The sequence below is a fragment of the Pan paniscus genome, chromosome 6 (genome assembly GCF_029289425.2).
Source record: "Pan paniscus chromosome 6, NHGRI_mPanPan1-v2.0_pri, whole genome shotgun sequence".
Taxonomy (NCBI): Eukaryota; Metazoa; Chordata; class Mammalia; order Primates; family Hominidae; genus Pan; species Pan paniscus.
The window spans coordinates 7358360-7376636 of NC_073255.2; the positions used below are offsets into that span (position 1 = coordinate 7358360).

General features: G+C 49.3%; 1 protein-coding gene across 5 annotated transcripts in view; it reads left to right on the forward strand.

Annotated features, from left to right (window-relative positions):
• The first annotated feature begins 4170 nt into the window (after positions 1–4170).
• The window catches only part of CHST12 (carbohydrate sulfotransferase 12), a 30750-nt gene continuing 16643 nt past the window's right edge, over positions 4171–18277 (forward strand). The window contains exon 1 of one of the 5 annotated variants that reach the window (XM_034963532.3): positions 4171–4261. In XM_034963532.3, the coding sequence (XP_034819423.2) occupies positions 4219–4261 (43 nt within the window). In that variant the 5' untranslated portion in view covers positions 4171–4218. Of the gene's footprint in view, positions 4385–4639; positions 4911–18277 lie in introns of those variants that run through there. The other 4 variants (XM_003819741.5, XM_003819742.5, XM_008973154.4 and 1 more) reach the window with 4 other exon arrangements.

Genomic DNA, 18277 nt, shown 5'->3' on the forward strand with positions numbered 1-18277 from the left:
AATTATGGCTCACTACATCCTTGACCTCCTGGGCTCGAGCAATCCTCCCACATCAGCCTCCTGAGTGGCTGGGGCTACAGGTATGCTACCACATCTGGCTCATTTTTTCATTTTTATTTTTGTAGAGATAAGGTCTCACTCTATCGCCCAGGCTGGAGGGCAGTGGCATGGTCATAGCTCACCCCAGCCTTGAACTCTTGGGCTCAAGCAATCTCTCACCTCAGCCTCCCAAGTAGCTGGGTCTACAGGCACGCACCACCACATCTGGCTTTTTCTTTTTGAGACGGAGTTTCACTCTTGTCACCCAGGCTGGAGTGCAATGGCATGATCTCAGCTCACTGTGACCTCTGCTTCCTGGCTTCAAGCTATTCTCTTGCCTCAGCCTCCAGAGTAGCTGGAATTACAGGCGTGCGCCACCACGCCCAGCTAATTTTTGTATTTTTGGTATAGATAGGGTTTTACCATGTTGGCCAGGCTGGTCTCAAACTCCTGACCTCAGGTGATCCACCCACCTCGGCCTCCCAAAGTGCTGGGATTACAGGCATGAGCCACTGCACTGTTTTTTTTTTTTGTTTTTTGTTTTGTTTTTTAAGAAACATGGTCTCTCCCTGTAGTCCAGGCTGGAGTGCAGTGGTGCAGTCATAGAGCTCACTGCAGCCTCCAACTCTTGGACTCATGGGATCCTTCCACCTCAGTCTTCTGAGTAGCTGGGATTACAGGCATGCACTAACATGTCCAGCTAATATATATAATTTTTTTTTTTTTGAGACAGAGTCTCTCTCTGTCGCCCATGCTGGAGTGCAGTGGTGCAATCTTGGCTCACTGCAAGCTCTGCCTCCTGGGTTCACGCCATTCTCCTGCCTCAGCCTCCCCATAGCTGAGATTACAGGTCCCCGCCACCACACCCGGCTACTTTTTTGTACTTTTAGTAGAGATGGGGTTTCACCGTGTTAACCAGGATGGTCTCGATCTCCGGACCTTGTGATCCGCCCGCCTTGGCCTCCCAAATTGCTGGGATTACAGGTGTGAACCACTGCACCTGGCCTATTTATTATTATTATTATTATTTTTTGAGATGGAGTCTCACACTGTTGCCCAGGCTGGAGTGCAATGGTGCAATCTTGGCTCACTGCAACCTCTGCCTCCCAGGTTCAAGCAATTTTCCTGCCTCAGCCTCCTGAGTAGCTGGGATTACAGGCACTTGCCACCATGCCCAGCTAATTTTTTGTATTTGTAGTACAGACGGGGTTTCACTATGTTGGCCAGGCTGGTCTCGAACTCCTGATCTCAGGTGATCTGCCTGCTTCAGCCTCCCAAAGTGTTAGGATTACAGGCGTGAGCCACCACTCCCAGTCTCCTCTGGGTTCAAGACACAAACATCCAGTGGTCTCCTGACAAGTGTGATGTCCTGTGGGTGTCTCTACTCAGCACATACAACACCAAGTTCACAAAGTTTGCTCCCCAAAACCGTTCTCCTCTGTGGTCTCCTATCTCTCATGTGGTACCACCATCCACTCCACTGGCTGCCCAGCAATCGGGGTATCACCCCAACTCCTCTCCCTTCCTCCTTCAGCTGATCCCCACACCTGCCCTATCCATTCTAGCTGCCGTCTCCCCACTATCTATCAGCTTGGTCTTCTTCCTGTACCACTGCATAAACCTAAGTCACCATCACCTCCATTGGGGCCACAGCGGCACCTGCAGCCCCTCTCTGGGTGCAAACCTGGTAGGTGCTAGCAGTTTGCACATCTCTGTTCCATGCATGGCCATGGCAGTGAGAGGGGCAATTATTTCAAGCATTATGCAGAGAAAGAAATGGAAGTCTAAGGTCATGCAGTGGCTGAGTAACAGCCTCAGCACCCAGCCCTGGGTTCCTACCACCTCCCTCTTACCTGACACTGCCCAAAAGAATGCAGTGAAGAAAGACAGGGGGCCTGGCACGGTGGCTTGTGCCTGTAATCCCAGCACTTTGGGAGGCCAAGGCGGGTGGATCATGAGATCAGGACATCAAGACCATCTTGGCTAACGTGGTGAAACCCCATCTCTACTAAAAAAACAAAAAAATTAGCTGGGTGTGGTGGCGGGCACCTGTAGTCTCAGCTACTCGGGAGGCTGAGGCAGGAGAATGGTGTTAACCTGGGAGGCGGAGCTTGCAGTGAGCCGAGATGGTGCCACTGCTCTCCAGCCTGGGCGCCAGAGTGAGACTCCGTCTCAAAAAAAAAAAAAGAAAAGAAAAGAAAAGAAAGAAAGACAGGAATGGGGTGGGGAGGAGTGAGCTCACAGTGAATCAGGAGGGCTCCTCAGTCCATTCTCTTGGATTTATTTTATTTTATTATTTTATTTTATTGTTTTTGTACAGACAGGGCCTCACCTTGTTACCCAGGCTGGTCTGGAACTCCTGAGTGCAAATGATCCTCCTGCCTTGGCCTCCCAAAGAGCTGGGATCATAGGTGTGAGCCACCGTGCCTGGCCCTCTTGGATTTGCTTTTCTTTTCTTTTTTTGAGACAGAGTCTCACTCTGTTGCCCAGGCTGGAGTGCAGTGGCATGATCTCGGCTCACTGCAACCTTCACCTTCCGGGTTCAAGGGATTCTCCTGCCTCAGCCTCCCAAGTAGCTGGGATTACAGATGCCTGCCACACACCTGGCTAATTTTTGTATTTTTAGTAGAGATGGGGTTTCACCATGTTGGCCAGGCTGGTCTTCAACTCCTGACCTCAGGTGATCTGCCCGCCTCAGCCTCCCAAAGTGCTAGGATTATAGGTGTGAGCCACTATGCCTGGCCCCTCTTGGATTTTCATATCATCTACATGGTTAATTGAATTTTCAATTCACAGACCTTGTTTTGTTTTGTTTTCATATCCTGTTAATGATGCTTATATGGATCCCAGGGCCAGAGGTCATCAGGATCTCCCTGCAGCAGCCTGGCCAATGTAGCGAGACCTCCATCTCTACAAAAAAACTAAAGAAATTAGCAAGGCATGGTGGTGTGCACCTGTAGTCCCAGCTACTCAGGAAGTTGAGCCCAGGAGGCTGAGGCTATAGTAAGCCATGATGGCACCATTGCACACTCCAGCTTGGGTGACAGAGCAAGACCTTGTCTCTAAAAAAAAAGAAAAGAAAAAAAAGAAAAAGAAAAAAAAAACAACCAAAAACAAAAAAACCTCCCAGAACTCCATAGCTGTTACTATTAGTAGCAGCTAATGTTTCCTGGCTGATCTCTTGCCCAAGCCACAGTTACTATTTTTCCTTTGTTGCAACCCTGGTTATGAAACCAGAAATAGTTGTTGCTGGTAGAGACACTGAAATACCTCAAAGTAAAACCCAGAGGTTGGGCCAGGCTGTGGTCAGCTCTGGGGAGACCACAGACTTTGCAGAGGGGCCCAGGGTCCCTGAAGATGGGTGGCAGCCACTGGAGCTGCTGGGGAGGGGGATGGGCAGCCAGCTTGAAGGAGTTTGGAGCCTAGAAGAGGAGGAGATAAAAATCATCACAGTGAGGTGTCTCCAGGGCCGAGCTGAGGCCCTGGCCAAGGAAGTCTCAAGGCTGTAGCGTGGCTCCATCTTTGGGGTCCACAATTTGGATTCAGGTCCTGGCTCTGTCACTTACATAGCTCTGTGTCTCCGGCTAGTTGGTTACCTTCTCTGGTCCCCTGCTTCCTTATCTGTAAACCAGGAGATAAGGTATAGCCACTGCAGAGTGGGTAAGTAAAATGTATCTGCATGTTGCTGATGTAAGAGGCGAAGTTGCCATAAGGTAAAAGTAACCATACTATAATAGGTCACTAACCTATTATATTTTACGGATTGGCGACAACCTCAGAGAGGTTAAGTCACTTGCCCAAGGTCACACAGCGAGTCTCAAGCCCCAGCCGGTGAGCATCACGATCCTTTGCCAATGAGCCGATGCTCGAGAAAGGGTCGGATAGACAACAGGCACTGCATAAAGGTTGGTTAACGGGATCGGGTTTGGCTGCAACGTGGAGCTCCCAGCTCGAACGGCGAGACAGCTGCGCGTCCCCGAGCCGCCGCGCGCCCGGTCCGCTGGGGCGGAGTCAACGCCGCGGATTGGCTGCTGAGAAAGGGGCGTGGCTCGTGGCGGCCGGTGGGCGGAGTCGATCTCTGGCCGTAAATAAGGCGCCACATGGCACTGGCTCGCGAGGGCGGGGGCGGGCGGGCTGGCCGGGCGCAGGCGCGCTGAGGGCGGGCGCCCCTCGGCCTCCATGGCCCCTCCGGCGGCCGCGACGTCTCGCGAGAAGACGACCGGTAGGAGGGGCTCCTGCGCCGGGGGCGGGGTCGGCGAGGGCTGCCTCTGGGGGGTCCGCTAGTCGCGGGGCGGCGGCGGCGGCTGCGGGCGCGAGGTGAGGGCCGCGAGGTGAGGGGCGCGAGGTGAGGGGCGCGGCGGGCTCGGGGCGCGGTCTCCCTCTCTCTCGGCCAGTGCTGGGCTCCCAGGGCCCGGGCGGGGGTCCCGGGCCGCGCTGAGGGGCGCGGGTCGGCTCTCCTTAGCCTGGCCTGGCGGGCGCGGCTTGGGCCTGGGTTCGAGTTCCCGCGCCGGCGCGCTGTGTGACCTTGGCCCTGCGCGCGCCCTCTCTGAGCCCCGCTCGTCGTCCTCGGCCAGGGGGACCCAGCCCTGGGGCCCTGATCAGCGCGTTCTGCGGCTCCTCGGGGTCTGGACGAGAAATCTGTGGTTCTGATTCAGCGACAGCAGAGGCTGCAGCGGCCCCGCCGGCCCCCAGGAGTCCCCCTGCCCGGCATCAGCCTCTGCCGCCCGGCAGGGGTAGGACCAATTCCCGGGCTTGGAGTTCCAGGATCCCCAGCTCCCGAGGGCCCCCGTGTGCCTGCTGTCACCTGAACGGGGCTCCCCGGCCCCGCCGACCGCAGCCCTGGAGCCTGCAGACGCCAGCAGCACCGGCAGGTCGCTCAGGGTATCCCTTAAATGACCTCTCACTCCAGAAGCCGCAGCCCTGCCCCTCTGGGAGAGGAAACCGTGCATTTAGTCCGGGAACAGTGGGACTTAGACCTCCTCTGCGGGCTCCCGGCCACCGAGACACCGCCGGCAAAGCCTTGGCTCGGGCAGAGGCTCCGTCTGGCAGGCAGCACAACAAGCCATAGTGTTTCCAGCATTATTAAATTATTTAGTTCATAATCGGGGCTGTGGGGACTCGGAAGCCCCGGGGTGAATAGGAATGTGAGTTGCAGGCGCGATGCTGGACGCAGTACATCTTCCAGGACACCAGGCCCTATGGTGCTGTTCCCGGCTGTGGGTGGTTGGGGACAGCTCAGCGGGTCCCCCACTTACCCCCACGCGGGGATCCGGGTTAGCCCCTCACCGTGAGCATCTGGTGTTGGGAGTCAGGGCTGGTGTCTGAGTGAGGATGGAGAGAAAACAGGGGTAATGAGGAGATTGCTACACGAAGGTGCAACGCTTGAGATCTGAAAGAGCACCTGCCTGGAATGGCATAGATGTTTGATTTCCCTGCAAAGGAGTTTATGGGACTTTGGGCTGACGCTTTGGGGCCAGCAGTAACTGTCTGCTGTCACTCAGCAGACTCCAGCTTTATTATCAAACCTCCAATCGAGTGCAAGATGCTAAGCTGGGGTAGATGCCGGTAATAGCGTGGGCCTTGCCCTGGGAGCTCACGGCCAGCCTGGCTACAACTGTGTGGAGTTGGGGCTGTGGTGCAGGCGTTAACAGAATGTGGCGACATTTTCCGACATTTTCCACAGTGGAGAGGACCTATGAATTGGGGCCTTTGGAGGCAAAGGGCATGCAGAGATGTGGAAGTGAAAGTGATGTTTGGGGGAGATGGTGGGTCGCCGTGTTCTTTATGAAGTGGGGTTTGAGGATTGGGTTGGAAGCTAAGACTGGAAGGCCGGGCGCGGTGGCTCCTGACTGTAATCCCAGCACTTTGGGAGGCCGAGGTGGGCGGATCACCTGAGGTCAGGAGTCCGAGACCAGCCTGGCCAACATGGTGAAACCCCATCTCTACTAGAAATACAAAATTTAGCTGGGCGTGGTGGTGCGCACCTGAAGTCCCAGCTACTTAGGAGGATGAGTCAAGAGAATAGCTTGAACCTGGAGGCGGAAGTTGCAGTGAGCCGACATTGGGCCTCTGCACTCCAGCCTGGGCAACAGAGTGAAAAAAAGACTGGAAAAATGGGTTTCTGATTGTGCAGGGCCTGAATGCTGTGTGAGGGAGTTTAAACTTTTATCCCTTTGGTGGTGGTTTGGGTGCGACGCGATTAGATGTGTTTCAGAAAAGTGGTCGTGGTGAGAATATGGGCGGTGGGTTTTGCCTCTGGGCAGTGGAGCTGAGTTGAGTAGCCTTGTGGGGCGTGGGTCTGGGACAGTGAGAGAGTGGGGGCGGGCATGGAGCCGAAAGATGTTGCCAAATCCACTGGGCGGTGGCGCTCTGTGAGATGCGGCGACCTGTAACAGCGAGGGCAGCCGGGACTTCTCACCTGCGATGAGGAGCGCTGCGGCCAGGTGGGAGAGGAAGGGCCACACAAACACACGTGGGTTTTAGACCTGCAGAGTTGGCGGTATTGGTGGCCATCCTGGAGGAGATGTGACCTGGTGGAGAAGAGACAGCCTGTACAAGGAGGGAATCCCCAGGAACCCCAGTGGGAAGGGATCCAGAGCTGAAGAGAGGCCCGTTGGTTGGCTGACCTTGGGCGTGCAGTTCCTTGACTATGCACAGTCATTGAGGCTGGCAGGTGATTCTCTTCTAGTTTGGGTCCGGAGCTGGAGGAGCCATCAGTGGGAAAAGACGGGTTATTGATGATACTGAAACACATGCGGCTTGTTTGTCATTTAAAAAAACCGTACATCTTGAGTTTCGATTCTTAAGTTGTCTTTCTTTTCGGAGAGTAGCTGTTAGTTTCACACTTGCTTAGTGGGTCTGTGGCTGCAGGCGGGACTGTGGTTCTCCAGCCCTGGCCCACAGATGTGCCTGGAGATAATTGACTCTCCAACTTATTACTTCCTGCTGTTAAGGTGGTGGTTTCTGTAACTGTTTAGAAACTTTAAAGATATTTCAGAGAAGAATGGGAGACAGGTACAGTTGAGTACGGGGTGGGGGCGCAGTTGAGTACGGGGTGGGGGCGCAGTTGAGTACGGGGTGGGGGCGCAGTTGAGTACGGGGTGGGGGCGCAGTTGAGTACGGGGTGGGGGCGCAGTTGAGTACGGGGTTGGGGCGCAGTGCTGAACAGGGCACAGGAGGAGGAAGCGAACAGGGACCCTTTGGCTCCCAGAACATGACCACCTGGGGCTTTTCCCTGTAGACAGGAGGATGGATGTGTCTTTGGGGAATCTGAGTAGCCCAAGAGAAAAGACCTAAAATTAATGGCATCAGGAGGTCCCCAGTCAGCAGACCCAGCTGGATCCCTTGCTAACGAAGCCCATCATTAATAACCCCCTCCCAGTGTTCAAGGCATCAAGCTTTAAAAATCCCAATCCCTTAAATATGAGCAGATAACCAAGGGCATCTGAAGAAAACCTCTGCTACAGGAGATTGAGACCGGAATACACACTGGGAAACCAGAGAGCGTGCAGGAAGGAGCCTTAGAAAGCAGGCTGTCATTAATGTCCACGCGGAGGTGAGCGAAAATATCGCGAACATGAGGCAAGAACAGGAAGCTCTAAAAAAAAGCCACCAAAAGGAGTATTCGAAGATCCAAAAAGAGAACTCTCGGATGTAAAAAAAAAAAAAAATAAAAGCAGAAATAAGAAAATCAGTTAGTGGGTGAAAAAGTTGAGGAACTCCCTCAGAAAGTAGAACAGAAAAGCAACGAGGTGGCAAATGAGAGAAAAAAACGGAAAGGATCAGATCAGGGAGTCAGCAGCTGAATAGTAACAGCTTCAAAGCTGAGGTGAGAGGATCGTTTGAGGCCAGGAGTTCAAGACCAGCCTGGGCAACATAGCAAGACCCCCATCTCTACAACAAAATTTAAAAATTAGCCAGGTGTGGTGGTGTGCACCTGTAGTCCCAGCTACTTGGGAGGCTGAGGTGGGAGGATCACTTGAGTCCAGGAGTTTGAGGCTGCAGTGAGCTGTGATCATGCCACTGCGATCCAGCCTGGGTGACAGAGCAAGACCCCATCTCTAAAAAATAAAATAAAATACATTTTAAAAAGTTTCCAGAAGAAAAAAATAGGGAAAACAGGATGAAATTCACAAAATAATTTCCTAGAACCCAAACTTTCTGGGTTAAAGAGGCCCACCCAGTGGCCAGTACCACGGGTGAAAATGCAGGTATCCTTCACTTTCATAGCCTCTTCACTTCCCAGCTTGGATATTAAAAGCCTGGGAAGGCTGGGTGTGGTGGCTCATGCCTGTAATCCCAGCAATTTAGGAGGTAGGTGAATCACTGAGGTCAGGAGTTCGAGACCAGCCTGGCCATCATGATGAAACCCCATCTCTACTAAAAATACAAAAATTGGCCAAGCATGGTGGTGGGTGCCTGTAATCCCATACTCCGGAGGCTGAGGTAGGAGAATTGCTTGAACCCAGGAGGCGGGGGTTGCTGTGAGCCCAGATCGTGCCACTGCACTCCAGCCTGGGCAATAGAATGAGACTCCGTCTCAAAAATAAAATTTAAAAAATTAAAAGTCTGGGCAGCAAACTTGGATAGTGAGAGAGGCTGAGTTTCAGATAAAGACTAGTGAGAGCTTGGGAGGGGAAGGATTTATTTGAAAGCATGTCTGCAGCTGTTGACCCCAGAATTTGGATAGTGAGAGTTCAGAGGCCAGGTGCTGTGGCTCACGCCTGTAATCCCAGCACTTTGGGTGGCCGAGGTGGACGGATCACTTGAGGCCAGGAGTTTGAGACCAGCCTGGCCAACATAGTGAAACCCTGGCTAATACAAAAATTAGCCAGGTGTGGTGGCAGGTGCCTGTAATCCCAGCTGCTCAGGAGGCTGAGACAGGAGAATTGCTTGAACCTGGGAGGCGGAGGTTGCAGTAAGTGGAGATCATGCCATTGCACTCCAGCCCGGGCAACAAGGGCGAGACTCCGTCTCAAAAAAAAAAAAAAAAAAAAAAAAAATCCTTGCATACCCTCTCCAGGACTGTTGTGAAATCTCAGAACAAGAGGAGAAATAGGTCATCACAGGTCAAGAGGCAGAAGGTTAGAACATGTGGAAAAAGGCAGAAGAACTAACTACAATTAAAATGAAAAGAAGCAGAAGGGCTTGGGCTTTTTCAAAGCAGCGCTGGGTGGCAGGAGACGGGAGGGCCTTGCTTGAGAAATTCTGAAGGATGCATTTGCAGCCTGGAAGTCTACACTCAGGCAAGGGAGGGTAGGGTAAAGACACCTTCAGACTTGCTCCCAGATTTGTTCCTCATGCTTTAAGGAGGTGATTGGCAGATGTAGTCTCCCCAGATGAGGCAGTAAGTCTAGACTGAGAGAGACTGGCTGGTGGGAACAGGATTTCCCCCAGGTGAGAGGTGAGAAGAACCTGCTGAAGGGAGATCCCAGCCAGGTGCTGGCTTGAAGAGCAGACATGTCCTGACCCCAGCTGGTCAGAGGCTCCAAGAGGAGATTCTTTGGGAGAAGATGAAATTAGCAGGACACCTGACATGCTGCAACATCTGGAGAGGAGTTGATACAGTTGGCAGAGTTGGGGCGGGATTAGTGATAAGTACTAAACAAAGCAAATGAAAACACAAGGCTGTTATTAGTTCCAGGGAAAATAAACCATCGTGCGGGAAACGAAAAATAATTATGGTGTACTACAAGGCGCAGCTGTGGATAGCCTCGCCGCAATGATAATAATTTATGTAAACACTGACTGCTGCTCTAATTGAAATTATGATGCGCCTGGGCAGAGAAGGTGCGGGGAGGAGAGCGCTGCATTTTCGCCTGTCGCCTTGGGAAGTCAGTCGCTAATGCCCCAAGCTGAACAACCAAGGTTCACTCTGAAGGCAGACATTAAAAGAATTAGCTAAAAAGAATTATGGAGCGGGTAGGGCGTGGTGGTTCGCACCTGTAATCCCAGCACTTCAGAAGGCCGAGGCAGGAGGATTGCTTGAGTCCAGGAGTTCAAGACCAGCCTGGGCAACATGGCGAAACCCTGTCTCTACTGAAAATACAAAAATTAGCCAGACATGGTGGCCTGTGTCTGTCTCAGCTCCTTGGGAGGCTGAGGTGGGAGGATCACTTCACTTGAGCCCAGGAGGCGGAGATTTTAGTGAGCTGAGATCGAGCCATCACACTCCACTCTAGCCTGGGTGACAGAGCAAGACCCTGTCTCAAAGAAAAAAAAAAAAAGAATCATGGAGAAGGGCGGAGGTGAGAAAGGGAAGCAGGGACAGAGACTGTTGAGTTTCTTAATAAACTTCACCTCACGGAATGATTTCACTCTTTCATGGATATGTATGTGTAGCATTGAATTGACCCAAATGGGAACAGTCTCAGATGGGCTTTCTGCTCTGATGGAATGGCGGCCCTCGCCTGCCTCTGTGCACAGGCCCTGTTAACAGGGAGGGTTTCCTTGCTCTGATTTCCTCTTGGTTATTGTCATTGTTCTCTGTATCCTGTCTCGTCGTTGTGGTCATTTATCAGAGATTCTGAGCACTTTTTTTTTTTTTTTCCTTTCAGGCAGAGTCTCACTCTGTCACTCAGGCTGGAGTGCAGTGATATGATCTCATTGCAGCCTCTGTTTCCTGGGTTCAAGCAATTATGATTACAGGCCTGAGCCGCCACGCCCGGCCGAGCGCTTTCTTTCGTCGTTTTCTAAGGGGGTTTTAAAACATACTGACCGGTAGAGAGAGCAGTATTGTACGTCATCCTTCACCTGTCCCCAAGTTTCAGAAATTAGGCAATCAGAGTCCGTCATGTTTGTCTGGTTTTTGTTAGAACATCACCTCTTTCTTGAGCAAGTGCTGAGTGCCAGATGCTACTGTAAGCCTTGAGAATACCCGCTGTGAGGCAGGACGGGGACCTCCCTTTTAAGTCAGTGCAGGAAGACAGTGAGTGGATTAACCAGTGTATATGAGCTATTTGAGGCCAGGCACGGTGGCTCACGCCTGTAATCCTGACACTTTGGGAGGCTGAGGCAGGAGGATCGCTTGAGCCCAGCAGTTCAGGGATTCTGCGATTGCACCACTGCACTCCAGCCTGGGTGACACAGTGAGACACTACTCTAAAAATAATAAATAAAAGATTTGAGGTAGGGATGGGATAAATGCTGCTATGAAGAAAACCAGGGTATGGGGAGTGCAGGGTAGAGACCGGGATCTACTTTCTCAGGGTGGTTAGGGAAGGCTTGCTGAGGAGGTGAGCGTCAAGCAGAGATCTGAAGGAAGCGTGGGACTGCCCTGGGATTCCCCAGCTGAGGGATGGTGGTGCAGAGGCCCAGCAGCAGGAGCCTGTTGAGGCTGGAGAGGGTCGCCGAGGGGGACTGTGATAGAAGAGGAGATCAGTGGAGTCCTGGTCACGGGCCATCAGAAGGACTCGAGATAGGAAGCCACTGGACTCCAGTGATCAGAGATGACGTGATCCAACTTTTAATAGAATAACTGTGGCTTTGGGGTTGAAAATGGATTGTGTGGGCCTGAGAGCAGAAGCAGGGAGACTGGTTTGGAGCCTGTTGCAATAACGCAGGTGAGAGCTGATGGTGATTGGGGCAGGGTGGGGTGTAGGTAGGGCAGAGGGGACTTGACAAGTTAGAGCCTGGATAACTATTTACTTTTTAAAATTATTTATTTATTTATTTTTAAATTTTGAGACGAGATCTCACTCTGTCACCCAGGCTGGAGGGCTGGAGTACAGTGGTGTGATCATAGTTCACTGCAGCCTCGGCCTCCTGGGCTTAAGAGATCCTCCTACCTCAGCCTCCTGAGTAGCTGGGACTACAGGTGTATACTACCATACCTGGCTAATTTTTAAATTTTTGTACAGATGGCTTCTTGGTATGTTGCGCAAGCTGATCTTGAACTCCTGGTCTCAAAATATTATCCTGCCTTGGCCACCTAAAGTGTTGGGATTACAGGCATCAGCCACTGCACCTGGCTGAGCCTGGATATATTTTGCATGTAAAGCCCCAAGCAGGTTCTTAAACTGATCATAGTGAGATTTATTATCATTTTCTTCTGAAATAATTTCTTTGAGTTAACTTAACTCTTTTTTTTTTTTTTTTTTTGAGACGGAGTCTCACTCTGTTGGCCAGGCTGGAGTGCAGTGGGGCAATCTTGACTCACTGCAACCTCCACCTCCTGGGTTCAAGCAATTGTCTCTGCCTCAGCCTCTCAAGTAGCTGGGATGATAGGCGCCAGCCACCACACCCAGCTACTTTTTGTATTTAGTAGAGACGGGGTTTTGCCATGTTGGCCAGGCTGGTCTCCTGACCTCAGGTGATCCACCCAGCTTGGCTTCCCAAAGTGCTGGGATTACAGGCGTGAGCCACTGTGCCCGGCCACGAATTGATTTAACTCTTAAGTCAGTTGAGTCAAGTGAGTTATCGTTTGGATTCTAGAGTCAAATATCATGCAACAAATATTTGAGCCTTATGAGGAATACAGAAGGTACATGAGATATGATCCCTGTCTTCTAAGAACTTGAAACCCAGTTTGGGAATATTGGACTGGTATACGTGCGTGGATTTCCTGTCTACCTGGGAAGGGCCAACAGAGGGCTTAGAGACGGGAAGGAAGAGAACAGGGTGAGCTGATAGCCTCTGTGCTCTAGGACCGGCTCTGCAGGGAAGTTACTTTACTTCAAAGGCTAAGTTTGGGCTCAGTTTTCATTCAGGTCTCCTGGGATATAAATCAACATTCCATTCTCATCAATGTGACCGTTAATTACATATTTTTATTTGGATATACTGTCAGATATAGCTAACTGAACACAAATGAAGTAATTGTATAAGCAAATAAGCCATAGTCCTGGAGGTACCGCGTGAAAATGTGTCTCACGATGGAGGTTTTAATGTAGCACCACTGTGTGTAAGTTCCAGGCAGCCCAGGACATGCAGAGAGCAAATATTGACACCAGGAACAGAAACTGTCCACATTTTTGTTGACTACAGCGATGGGAACTGCAGTGAATTATTTGCCTTATATAGTGTCTGTAAAGCTGGAAAAGAAGTAGGTAGTTTCTGGTCTTTGTGTCAGTAGCATAAATAAATAAACTTGAAACATTCTTGCGCTTCTTATTGAAGGTCATGTCACTTGATTTAGTGCTCAAGAGCTTGGTTATTTGGACACGAAGAAGTTACTTCCCTCAGCAGTAAAGGAAATAGAAATTTGACTGTCTAGTGAAACCTACCAATTCTGCCTAAACATATACTGTAGAGGCCAGCAGAGCAGAGTGGCAAGGAAGGGGGGCTCTCCAACAACAGCCTGAGTTCCGAGGCCAGCTCTAAACACTGCTAGCTATGTAGACTTGTGCAAGTCTGTAGCTACTTTTCCCAGTTTCATCCCAGTTCGTGTGAGGATTAAACAAAGTAATATGTGCAAAGCCCTTAGAACATCACTTTTAACAACATGTTAGCTATTGGTATTGTTATTTTAAAATCAATTTGCAAATAGACAGTTTTTTTTTTTGACTTGATAACTGGCTCTTGGTAGAAAGCATGAGTAATAATAAAAATAACACATATTTGTGTAACAAATATTTGAGCCTGATGAAGACAGAGAGATAAGTAAGGCCGTGGCAGAGTCTAAAGAAAGTGCTTTACTATTTTATCAACCACTTAGCTGTGTTTTCTAATTTTTGTGCTCTCGGTAGCTCTGGTTAGCAGAAAGGCCTAGTTTGTTCTTCTTTTGTAGATGGACTGAAAGTCAGACATAAAATGACTTGGCCCAGGCCACTCAGCAGAGGCCGGACTTGGTCTCAGTATTCCTTCCCTCTTCCTCCCAGTCCCTCCGTGTCTGCGCGGAACTCTGCACTGGTGTTTTCTCCTGTACTGTGGAAATTGGTGAGAGCTAGGCCATTGCATTCATATTAGAGAGAGAAGTGTTAGCCTCTGGAGATCAGCTTCATAAAACCACAAACATTTTCTTTTTAACTTTAAATCAAATGTATTGAGTATGATTTACATGCAATAAAACGTACCCATTTTAAGTATGCAGTTTGAGGAACGTGGCCAAACATATTCACCTTGTACCTGCCTCTGCAATCAAACAGTAGAGCATTTCCATCGCCCCGAGTTTCCGCGTGCTCCTCTGCAGTCTATGATTTTCATCACGATTTTGGCCTCTTTTAAATGTCATATAAATGGAACCACAGAACATGCAGTCTTTTACGTCTGGCTCCTTTTTCAGTGTGCGACCTGTGGCGTTCACCCATGAATCAGCACTTCACCCTTTTTACGCTCACTTGCTGATGTACATTGGGTTTGTTTTCAGGTTTTAGCTTTTTTTTTTTTTTTTGAGACAGAGTCTCCCTCTGTCGCCCAGGCTGGAGTGCAGTGGCGTGATCTTGGCCCACTGCAACCTCCGCCTCCTGGGTTCAAGTGATTCTCCTGCCTCAGCCTCCCCAGTAGCCGGGATCACAGGCACCCACCACCACACCCAGCTAATTTTTGTATTTTTAGTAGAGGTGGGGTTTCACCATGTTGGCCAGGCTGGTCTTGAACTTCTGACCTCAGGTGATCCACCCACCTCGGCCTCCCAAAGTGCTGTGATTAAGGGCATGAGCCACCACGCCCGGCCAGTTATCTCATTTTAATTTGCATTTCTTTGATGACCAATGATGATGAGCACTTTCCTATGTGCTTTCTGACTATTTGTATCTCTTCTTTTGTGAAACGTCTGTTCAGATTTTTTGCTTATTTTTTAATTGGGTTTATTTTCTTTTCAGTTGTAAGAGCTCTTTATGTATTCTGGATATAGGCACTTTGTTAGATATACATATTGAGAATATTTTCTCCTGGCCTATGGCCTGTCTTTTACTTTCTTTTTTTCTTTTTCTTTTTCTTTTTTTTTTCTCTGAGACAGGGTTTTGGTCTTGTCACCCAGGCTGGAGCACAATGGTGTGATCTTGGCTCACTGCAACCTCCACCTCCTGGGTTCAAGTGATTCTCTTGCCTCAGCCTCCTGAGTAGCTGGGATTACAGGCACTTGCCCCCATGCCCAGCTAATTTTTTGTAATTTTAGTGGAGACGGGGTTTCGCCATGTTGGACAGGCTGGTCTTGAACTCCTTACCTCAGGTGATCCACCCTTCTCGGCCTCCCACAGTGCTGGGATTACAGGTGTGAGCCACTGTGTCCAGCCTTTACTTTCTTTAATGGTAAAATTGGAGAATCCTAAGTTTTAAATTTTGATAAAGTCCAATTTACCACATTTTTCTCTCCTATTTGTGCTTTTGGTATCCCAACAAATCTTTGCCTTCTCCCAAGTCATGGAGATTTTTTCCTGTTTTCCCCCGAACATTTTAGTTTTAGTGTTTATGTGTAAGGCCATGACCCATTGTGAGTTAATTTCTGTGTGAGGCGTAGGGTTGAGGTTTATTCTTTTTCATGCAGATATCCAGTTGTTTCAGCACCATTTGTTGAAAAGACTGTTTATTCCTTATTGAATTACTTTGCCACCTTTTGAAAACAGCCACATACATGTGGATCTCTTTTGGGACTTTGTGCTGTCTCATTTATCTCTACAGGCATACTTCAGAGATGTTGCAGGTTCAGTTCCCGACCACCACAATCAAGTGAATATCGCAATAAAGACAGTCAACAAAGTTTTTGCGTTTCCCAGTGCATATAAAAGTTATATTTGGCCAGGTGTGGTGGCTCACGCCTCACTCCCTGCACTTTGGGAGGCCAAGGCGGGTGGATCACCTGAGGTCAGGAGTTTAAGACAAGCCTGGCCAACATGATGAAACCCCATCTCTACTAAAAATACAAAAAATTAGCCAGATGTGGTGGTGGGCGCCTGTAATCCCGGCTACTCAGGAGGCTAAGGCAGGAGGATCACCTGAACCCCAGAGTGGAGGTTGCAGTGAGCCGAGCTTGTGCCACTGCACTCCAGCCTGGATGACAACAGCAAAACTCTGCCTCAAAAAAAAAAAAAGTTTTATGTTTACACTATACTGTAGTCTATTAAGTGTGCAATAGCATTATGTCTAAGAAACAATGTACATACCTTAATTTAAAAATATTGCTAAAAAATGCTAACAATTACCTGAGCCTTCAGCGAGTGGCAGTCTTTTTGCTGGTGGAGGGTCTTGTCTTGATGTTGATAGCTGCTGATTGATCAGGGCAGTGGTTGCTGAAGGCTGGAGTGGCTGTGGCAATTTCTTTTCTTTTCTTTCTTTCTTTTTTTTTTTGGAGACAGAGTCGCTCGTCACCCAGGCTGGAGTGCAGTGGCACGATCTTGGCTCACTGCAAGCTCCGCCTCCCAGGTTCACGCCATTCTCCTGCCTCAGCCTCCCGAGTAGCTGGGACTACAGGCGCCCGCTACCACGCCCGGCTAATTTTTTTTGTATTTTTAGTAGAGACGGGGTTTCACCGTGTTAGCCAGGATGGTCTCGATCTCCTGACCTTGTGATCCGCGCACCTCAGCCTCCCAAAGTGCTGGGATTACTGGCGTGAGCCACCGCGCCTGGCTGGCAATTTCTTAAGACAACAATGAAGTGTGCTGCATTTATTGACTCTTACTTTTACAAAAGGTTTTCCTGTAGCACGTGATGCTGTTTGATAACATTTTACCTATAGTAGAACATCTTTTAAAGTTGTAGTCAATCTTCTCAGACCTTGCCACTGTATTATCATCTAAGTCTATGGAATATTCTAAATCTTTTCTGGTCGTCTCAGCAGGGTTCATAGCATCTTTACCCAGAGTAGATTCCTCCTCAAGAAACTGCTCTTTCGTTCCTTCGTAAGAAGCAACTCTTCATCTGTTCAGCTTTGAACATGAGATTGCAATGATTCGGCCACATCTTCAGGCTCCACTTCTGATTCTACTTCTCTTGCTGTTTCCATCACATCTGCTGTTACTTCTTGCACTGGAGTCTTGAACTCCTCAGAGTCATCCATGAGGACTGGAACCAACCTCTTCAAACTTCTATTAATGTTGCTATTTTGATCTCTTCCTGTGAATCCCGAATGTTCTTAAAGGCATTAGAATGGTGAATCCTTTCCAGGTTTTCAGTTTACTTTGCCCAGATCCTACAGAGGAATCACTATGGCAGCTTTAGCCTTACAAAATGTATTCCTTTAATAATAAGACCTAAAAGTCAAAATTACTGCTTGATCCATGGGCTGCAGAATGGATGTTGTGTTAGCAGGCATGGAAACAGAAACAGATCTCAGTCGATTTAGAGGTGTATTTTGCCAAGGTTAAGAAAGAAACACAAGTCATTGTAGGATCTGTGGCCTGTGTGCTTTTTCCAAAGAGGGTTTTGGAAACTTCAGTATTTAAAGAGGAAAAAGTAGGCAGGAGGGGAAGAGGGGAAAAGGAGGTGGAGTAGGCAGTGAGGCCAGTGGTCACATTTTTGTGAGGCTTTGAGTACCATTCAGTGAATCTACATTTTACATGTGAAAAGAAGGGAGTGGGGCAGAGTCACATACGCCTTCTCCGCACAGTAAATCTGCATTTTATGTGCGATAAATAAGCACGTAAATTACTTTATCTGGGAAAGAAAAGAAGGTAGCTTTTCTTTTGCGTGACTTGGTTGCTAAGCTTAACTTTCCCTTTAGCTTGGTGAATTTGGAGTCTTGAGATTTTATTTTTCTCTTGCAATGTGTATACAAAGAGATTGATGATAAGAAATTGGCTCACACAATTACGGAGGCTGAGAAATTCAGACCCTGGAGAGCCAATGGTATGACTCCAGTCTGAGACGGAGTCCAAAGGCGAAGACCAATGTCCCAGCTCAAAGACAGGCAGGCAGAGAGAGTTGATTCTCTTACTCTACCTTTTTTTTTTGAGGCAGAGTCTTGCTCTGTTGGCCAGGCTAGAGTGCAGTGGTGTGATCTCAGCTCACTGCAACCTCTGCTTCCTGGGTTCAAGCAATTCTCCTGCCTCAGCCTCCTGAGTAGCTGGGATTACAGGCGTGCGCCACCATGTCTAATTTTTTTTTTTTTTTTTTTTTTGTGATGGAGTCTCACAGTGTTGCCCAGGCTGGAGTACAGTGGTGTGATCTTAGCTCACTGCAACCTCCGCCTCCCAGGTTCAAACTATTCTCCTGCCTCAACCTCCCATGTAACTGGAATTACAGGCATGTGCCACCGGGCCTGACTAATTTTTGTATTTTTAGTAGAGAAAGGGTTTTACCATGTTGGCCAGGCTAGTCTCGAACTCCTGACCTCAACTGATCCGCCTGCCTTGGCCTCCCAAAG